At 35.1% G+C, this 8,952-nt stretch overlaps 1 protein-coding gene across 1 annotated transcript in view; it reads right to left on the bottom strand.

Moving 5' to 3' along the window:
• Nucleotides 1-8,286, bottom strand: part of HAF01 (HAC13 protein (HAC13)) — a 46,092-nt gene extending 37,806 nt beyond the window's left edge. Inside the window, exons 1-4 of the mRNA XM_008808011.5 lie at nucleotides 7,853-8,286; nucleotides 5,778-5,890; nucleotides 5,306-5,368; nucleotides 5,145-5,187 (exon numbers count right to left, since the gene is read on the bottom strand). Of these exons, the coding sequence (XP_008806233.4) occupies nucleotides 5,145-5,187; nucleotides 5,306-5,368; nucleotides 5,778-5,890; nucleotides 7,853-7,862 (229 nt within the window). The 5' untranslated portion in view covers nucleotides 7,863-8,286. The remainder of the gene's footprint in view (nucleotides 1-5,144; nucleotides 5,188-5,305; nucleotides 5,369-5,777; nucleotides 5,891-7,852) is intronic.
• Nucleotides 8,287-8,952: the final 666 nt, after the last annotated feature.

Genomic DNA, 8,952 nt, shown 5'->3' on the forward strand with positions numbered 1-8,952 from the left:
ATCCCACGAAAAGAAGCGACGGCCGGAGGGGCAATGGTCGGCTGCGGTCTTGATGGAGGGGCGACGACAGAGGGAGGCAATGGCCGGCTGCGGTCTTCGACGGAGGGGCGACGGCCGAAGGGAGACCTTCGGGCTTCGGCGGTTCGGCAGCCGGGGGAAGAGAGGGAGAGATGGAGGAGGGAAAGAGGGAAAGAACCCGGGGGCTCTAAGGGTTTCTCACTGTTTTCATCCGGTGATCTCATCTCCCCTCCCAGTCGTTGGATCTTAGCCTCCTATTTTATTTGGGATAAAATCAGGCCCAATGAGGCCCGTATATTAAACAGGTTATACGGGTTAAACGGATCAGATATCTAAAACCTGTATCCGATCCAATTAATAAACAGGTTAAATAACCTGTTTACGATTCGAACCTATTTAGGCCAAACCCAAACCTGTTTATGACAGGTCGAACACGGGTCGGGTTGGCGGATCGGGTCATATTTTGCCACCCTTACATCTGATCATGATTTTAAAGTTCATTCGATCAATAAATGACAATAGATGAGCACGTCTTTGAATCCAAAAAATGAGATACACTAGAACCATCATGTGATGGTTTTATAATGAGAAGGCTGTTTGTTAGTATCCATTATCGGATATTGGAGATTCAGTTGCAGATCAAGCGCTGATATCCAAGAGATTTTAGGACCGACAAAATAGTGATAGTAAATATTGCAACAAAACATTTTTGAATTTTATTCTACCAGTTAAATTAGCCAGGCTAGGAAACTCCAAAGTTAATTTAAACTTATTATCTATAATTTCTAAATCATAAAATTTAAATAAACCAGAATTAAGTAGGTATATCATCAACTAGTAGAATTGCATGGATGTAATGCCAATTGATTTTGTTTATTGTTTTAAAGTTTCATTCCCTCGTCTCAATTATATAGCTTATGTCAACTAATATGAAAAGCACCAAACAATACTATGATATCATAATGAACAAGTATCATACAGCAGTGATAGGATTGATGGACATATCCAGGGTTAAAGAAGTTGATGAGGTCATGCTAAGCACTTTGTGTTTTTGATTAAGTACTTATCTATTTTCAATCATCCATAATTATTTTAATATAAAATGGGTGGCCTGGTCTTACATAATCTTTGTTTGAATCTTTCGTTGAAATGTGTTACTGGCTTCATTGCTAAGTTTTATTGGAAGAAGGTATATGCGATACAGAAATTGAAAATAAAAGGCAGAGGACACATGCAAGCCGATTTTTTGAAGGCCTTATCTACCATAACAGAATTAATTTTGTGACTTTGAAGTCTTCTATAAATGTAGGTCATCTTAAGAGTTGGCAATTGGTAAGTTTCTTCGGACTTATGGTCTCGACAGTGGCTGAAACTTTCTAAGTGCATTTTGGGCGGCATAAAGGGAAGGTAATCAGACAAAAGAAATATTGACAATTTTATATAGTTGATATCGATATCTCTGATCTATTTTTAACTAAATTGTAAATAGTCATACAATTCACAGATTGCCTTACTCAAAGAAGTACAAAGCAAAAGTGAGTAGTTTTTAATGAAGTCGAGTTTCAACTTTCAAGTTTATTAAAGACTCTACTTGACCTAAAATCTTTGATAGTGTCCTAAGTCATATACGTTGGAACTTGGAAGTCCTTATACGATTAGAAAGCAATGTGAGGGGTTCATTAAGACTAACAACTGACTATGATCTATGCGTAAGTAATGAACAAGTCGATTTCTTAGTGGACTCGACATAATTCTCTCCTACTCTTTATCTTATCCTTTTTTTTTCTCTATAAACTCCATGTCACCCAAGGTTGTCAAATTATCTTGGGGAGGCCCGGCAGTAGACCCCTTGTATAGCCTAGGCTATAAAAGTCTCTAAGTTCTTTTATTATATATACTTTTATTCATATGCATAAATAAGCACATACATATACATACATATACATAGATATATACATATACAAATATATATACATATATATACATAAACATACATACATACATACGTACATACACACATATATATACATATATATATACATATACAGATATATATATATATATACATGCATATGCATATGCATATGTATACATATATATATATATATATATATATATATATATATATATATATATATATATATATATATATATGTGTGTGTATATATATATATGTGTGTGTGTGTGTATATATATATATATATATGTGTGTGTGTGTATATATATATATATATATCTGCATATATGCATATGTATATATATATATATATATGCATATGTATATATAAATATATGCATATATATATATAAATATATGTATATATATATGTATATATATATATATATGCATATGTATATATATATATGTACACATACATACATACATACATACACACATATATATATATATACATATATATACATATATATACATATATATACATATATATACATATATATACATATATTGTATTACACACTTTTTTCAACTTATATGGGATGACAAGTCTATTTTCATACCTAAAAAGTCCAAAGAACAAAATCCACAAGGAGAGCAACAATACTGCTACTACTGTAGCATCCAGCAAGCTGCAATACACTGTTAAGGAGTGAGCACCTAGCAAAAAGCAAAAGAAGAAGGTAGAGGGTCATAACGGACAACCACCAAGAAGAAGGAGGTGGCAAGCAGACCAAAGGCTAGCAACTATAACTAAAGGGAAAAATTAATAAGAAGAAGGTAGAAGAATGGCTAGATGAAGAAAAGGTGTGCTAGAAACTATAGCCAACCCTACCACTCATTATTGTCACCTAACTTGTTGGTACTCACTGCTACTAGCTGGTAGCCTTCACAACCCTCCCGTATCATGGACTCTCATTTTGTTTATTATTATGTGAAGTACTAAGTTATTTTTTATTTGTTTGATTTGTATGCGAAAATAATAATAATAACAATTTTTGCAACTTTACCATCCGACCCGTCCCAACCTGCCCCATTTAACTCTACCCACTCCGCCCCACCCCGAGGCAAAGATAGGATGGGTATAGGTACATGGTTTCCAATTGCAGGGCGGGTCCAGGTAATAGCCTACCAAACCCATACTTTCCCCATTGACATCCCTAATATATGACCATAAAATGAGCCAAGGGTTCTAGCAATCTCTTTTAGTTTTAATGAGTTTGTTATCATTTCTTCTTGGAAACGCCCAGAATTAAGATTCTTGTTGCCTTCTTGCAAGGCCTCCTTGTAATCTCTACTATTGACATCTTCATAAGGTGCAATTTGATATCATCCCAACAAGCAATAAGCAAATATCCTTATGAAGTCATGTGTTCTCCAAACTTGATTATATGTGAGCTTGGTCGTTTGACTTCATCTTGGCATGGCGAATTCAACTCTTGTTGCACAAGTCATATCAATCAAAAAAATTCCTTTGCATGGTGATAAATCCAAGGACTCATACAAATTAAGTCTTGCGATGAAGTCTACAACATCAATTCCTTTTACAAAATATTAGATCAAAAATTTTTATGCTGGCTAGTACGTATATCATGAGCATCCTAAGTTTGATTATCAACAGCGTGCAACATCATCTATAACTGAAAAATCCCCACAGGAAACAAGAGATGAAACCGGCATTGCATACTTATTCACTTCCCCATTGTACTGAATACATTCCATTTAGTTAAATAATTAAAATATATAAAAATAAGATAAGTGCACCACCAATATGATCGATGTAATCATCAAGTTACATAAATAATAAAGATACATTTCTAACAAGATAGGGAATCATAACCATCCATAATTTCTCTTGCATGCACCACACTTTCCCAACCTATACAACATAGTTGCAAAGCATTGATACCATAATGCTAAAAAAATAAAGAAATGAAGTTTTGGTTGGAGGATAAAGCAAACAGAATGTTTTCCATGGAAATTATGTGCCAAATAACTCAAAATAAATGCCAGTGATAGAATTCTAATGTTTAATTGGATTTGCAATTGAGAGTTTCTAAGGGAACAAGATATACCTCTAGTCCATTCAGCACAAAAAATTCAATATGTTGTTAGTAATGAAATAGAAAAATGGCAACCTTACCCAAAAATAACAGGAAAAAAAAAAGAAGTACCTCAAAAGATAGCAAACGAATAGTGTGGGAAGTGTTTTGGGGTTCCAATTGGTTGTGATAGGTCAGGATACAAGAGAATGGAGAAACGTTCGACATGAACATATAAAGGCAAGGGTAAATAAGCACCATGTAGTGCAAAAGTTATCTAAAAACATAACTAAGGTTATTAGTGTCATTAGCAAAATTCACACAATAAAGAAGTGAATAATGCTTTGTTGTTCCACTTTTGAAGTCTTACACTGGATCTTAGCTACCAGAAGCAAATGTGGAAGGGGGAATCTAAGTGTTGGTACAAGGAAGCAAGTCTTTTTAAAGAAAAAAGGGAACAATGAAACATTTATGCATTGGATGAGTACCTTTGTAAATGAAGATAACCCACTTTTCCTAAAGATACAAGGATGAGCTCCTATTCTGACCCAAAGATTTCCACATACAAAAATACAATAAAAAGGAAGAACATGGAAGATCCAAACCTTGATGAGACCCCATGTAGAAACTAAAACCAAATTTTATTGCCTTAATACTTTCGCTTATATCTAAATAGTATTAGACAATAATCCACATTAGAATAAATTCCCAAACTTTAACTTCAAGAAGCATCAAAATATAAATAAATAAGTTAGAAAAATTTTGCCTAAAGCACTCTTAATACAACACAAATTAAAATAGAAATAAACCTAAAATAAGAGGGCAGAATGCTTTGGAAAAAGATAAAGCTTCCATTTGCTTTTGGAAAGTTTTAGCATATGAGGTGATGTCATGTGGTTTTGTTTTAGTCATTCATCATAAATATTTCTTTTTCACAGCTCGTAAGGACAATGTTGTACCATCAACAAAATTAGGGCCCCTAAACATCTATAATACACCAATCATTTAAGAAAAGGTAAATCACTTAGCACTAATAGATGCATAGATGAGCTTTGACTCTTTCTTATATCAATAAAAAATAGCAAAGAGCACAAAATGGAAGTTATTTTTCTAGATAAAAGCCTCACCTTGTTCGGAAGCATCTGGTGCCCCTGGAGAGGATTTGATCAACTACAATTTAAATAAGATAAATAATTTAAAACAAGCCATATTGATTATTCAAATAGGTTCAATATATTCAAGAACTAAGCATGAATTTAAAACCCGATTCATTGTTAGAGCAGCATACGTCAATATCCGTAAGAGATGGACCTAGCTTGTCAGCCAATGCAGCAAGATGCTCCTTCGCATCCTGAGAAACAAAATCGCATGTCTAACATTAATCTTAACTATCATAACAGATATCAAAACCAGCAAAAGAAAATGCACAAATAAAGAAGGGTTTATTCCTATTTTTCCAATTGTTTTGTTCCATACTTTCTTTCATACCTACATGTAGAGTTCTAAATACCTTCTCCATTCAATCAGAAATCATAGAAACCACTATAGTTTAGAGTATTATATATCCTTGGTTAATCATTTTATGGCCAATCACATTTCCTAATACTACATGAGAGTTATATTTCAATAATATTCAACCAAATAAGACATCTAACTACAAGACCAAACATCTTCTCTGCCTTCACCTGATCATTTTATTGAACTTTGTGATATAACGAATACCTTTGAGCTCAAAAACGAAATAAAATCACATGAATTACCTCATCAAGATAGTCAATGTCAAGGTCACCAGAATTATCAACATTTCCAAACATAAAACCCAGGAAACGATTTCCTCCACCAAACTCCTCATAATCATCATCTTCATTATCATCTGCCAGAAAGAAGGTCAAAATGTTCATGTAGTGCAGCACCTTCAGCAAGAATTTTTAAATGAAATATACAGCAGATTTTTGAAATGTCTGTAACTAGTGTGATAAGACTGAACAAGATAAATGTTCATAATTAAGCATTTCAGAAGGAAAGAAACTTCAGCAACTGCCACCAAGTGGGCATTTGCACTTAAAAATAGCAACGTTGCATCTTCTAAAAGAAAGATAGGACTTTTTTAAACAAAAAAAAATAGCATAAAAGTAACCTATTTCAGAAGTTTCTTATCCAAAACGCAGAAGTTAGTAAAGCGACTGTTATCTGAAGCTATTTAGCTTTTAATTCATGAAAAGTCAGTCCCAAACTTTCATCATTCTTGGATTTATCAAGTGGCCTGTCTTCCTTTGCTACAAACATTCCCCACCCCTTTCACCTTCTCTCTCATCCCTTCCTCATGCTATGATCCTTTCAACCCCTCTCTCCCCTCACTCCCAGATTTCTCACAAGAATATCAGAACCAAGAGAGCATGTGGGACTGTAACTGCGAATATAATATTTTTCTTTTCTACAAAATTTTCTGTGAATGGAATCAAGTATATAATTGATTGTTTAAACAATTGGTATCTAACATTTGTCAATCAGTGTTTGGAGGGGGTAAAATACTTCTACATTTTGATATTACCACATGCTGTTCAAAATTGCATTTACTAACAATAATACTAGTTATTACAGCATCATTTGTGATACTCCATCCACTTGGCCAAAAAGCTGTCCCAGCAGAATAGGCTTGCTAGATTTAATTGTCTTTGTTCATGGTCATTAATTTGATCAGAACAGCAAGGGATAATCACTGTACCATGTAGCAATGGGGGAGTTTTTTTATCAGCAAATCTTTCATTTAACAATAGGAAGCCCAAAAAATTAATTTTCAACTTATCATATCCACGAATGACCATCACAAAATTGTTCTTTTCATAGAAGTGATTTTGACTGATTTCTTTTTGAAAAGCACTTCAGCAGAAACAAAAGCAACACCAAAACATCCAAACATACTAAATGGAAGAACAGTTTTGTTGTATGATCACGAACTCCATAACCTGTGCACTGTGTAGTCCATCTCCATTATTAGGTGTCACCACACCCATATGCCTCCAGTGACCAAACACAACGCTGCTACAGTATACAAGTGAAGTATAACAGTAAGAATTAAGTGCATGTGATTGCACATAAATCTTCAACCAGTATCTATGTTCCTTAAGCAACATGACACCAGCATAAACTAAATGAGAAAGCCCCAAAAAATTCTTGATAGATTTAGCTGCATCTTGAAATTTATTTCTCTCTCCCTAAAGCCTTTAAGTTCTCAGCAGTGACTTCCCTTAGTTTAGCCATCAAATTCAAGTTTTTCTAGCTGCTCGAGTTTGTCCCTTCATCAGAACTTCGGAGTCAAGGAAGAAGGAAGCAATTGATTGCTTCTCTTATATGGCACTTCCTCCTTCGGAAAGCATATGGCTACCTCGCAAAGCCCACCACAACAAGGATATTTCATAAGATACCACATGCTGCAATTGAATTTAAACGGAACAACTCCTCTTTTTATGTTCAAAAGTCTTGCTCCAGATCTTGTTACCAAACTTAACATTATCACTCAGATCAAGATAACAATTTCTACTTTATCACCCATCAAAAAAAACTATAGAAACAGAAAAGAAATCAAAAAAAAAAGAAAGAAATGAGTACTTTAATGCCAAGAATAGTAAAAATCACAACAAATCGAAACCAGACAAACGAACCAGAGAGATCCTAAATTACAGGCAACCACTGATCTGCAGTTCTTTTATAAACCTAAAGATCGGATTCCAAGAATTCTCGTTGTGAACAGCAAAAAAGAATGGCGATCTGTAATTTCTTTTCCCACTTTTCGCCAGCAATCAAGAAAGAAAGAATAAGGGATGAGAAGACGTACCTCTCGACATTGCTGCAGGTGACGATAGAAGAAGAGAACTCGCCGGTGGAGGTGAGGCGGAACGAGAGCTTGACTTAAAAGAGAGAGAGAAGAAAAAAAAAAGAAGGGCGAGGTTCGATTCCGGGATTTTGTTTCGTGCTCAATTTAATTTAATTCAAGACATATAGGAAATAAAAGGTGTAATCTTTCTCGTGGGATATATTTATAGAACGAGCGAGTCGATGGACGAGAGATCGAAGCGGGCCGGATCAAGTCGGACCCGGTCCAGCACGGCTCAAGCGTAATGACCGCCGCGCTCCTTCTTCTTTGTCTCTTTGGCGGTTTCACCATCGGAAGCGGCTCAGATGGGACCGGGCCGACGGGAGGAAGAAGAAGGTGATCAGGAGACGGCGGTCGGAGATGGAAGGCGGTGGGTCGAATGGGAGACGAAAGGCAGCAGAGGAAGGCTAATGTGGGAAATAAAAAAACTAAATCTTCACACGTGCGGTTGCCACGTGACTGATCCAGAGAAATAACAAAATAGAGCCATGGTTCGGGTGCTTACGACGATCCGGACTGAGGTCCTCAAAAATTCCCAAACAATAAATAACAAAAAATAAAAATAATAAAATTTAAATATAAACGTTTAAAATATTTATAAAATTATTTATTCAAAATAAATAAAGCCAAGATATATGTTATTATTAACTTATGATATAATTTTTTTCTTAAATTAGTCATAAATAATTCATTAATAAATCATAAAATTTATGTATAATTCAAGAATAATTGAATAGTTTGGAACAACTTGTTTGTGGAGATTAATTCAAAGAATTATTTGGTCAAGGGAAAATATAAAATAATTTCAAAATTTTTCAATAATTCAAAGTATGTTATAACTATGGATAAAGGAAGGTGTTGGGGGAAAAAATGGACCACCCACAAATTAAAGCACCCAAATCAGAAGGCTACCGAGCTCATCCAGGCTGCCGAGCTCAGAAGACCGAGCTCATGCAGCCAAGCCGAGCTCAGTAGGCTGCCAAGCCCAGAAGGCTGCCGAGCTCATCCAGGCTGCCGAGCACAGAAGGCTGCCGAGCTCATCCAAGCTGCCGAGCTCAGAA

Source organism: Phoenix dactylifera, chromosome 2 (assembly GCF_051530095.1).
Source record: "Phoenix dactylifera cultivar Ajwa chromosome 2, Ajwa_hap1_PhDact_Kaust_v1.1, whole genome shotgun sequence".
NCBI classification, from domain to species: Eukaryota; Viridiplantae; Streptophyta; class Magnoliopsida; order Arecales; family Arecaceae; genus Phoenix; species Phoenix dactylifera.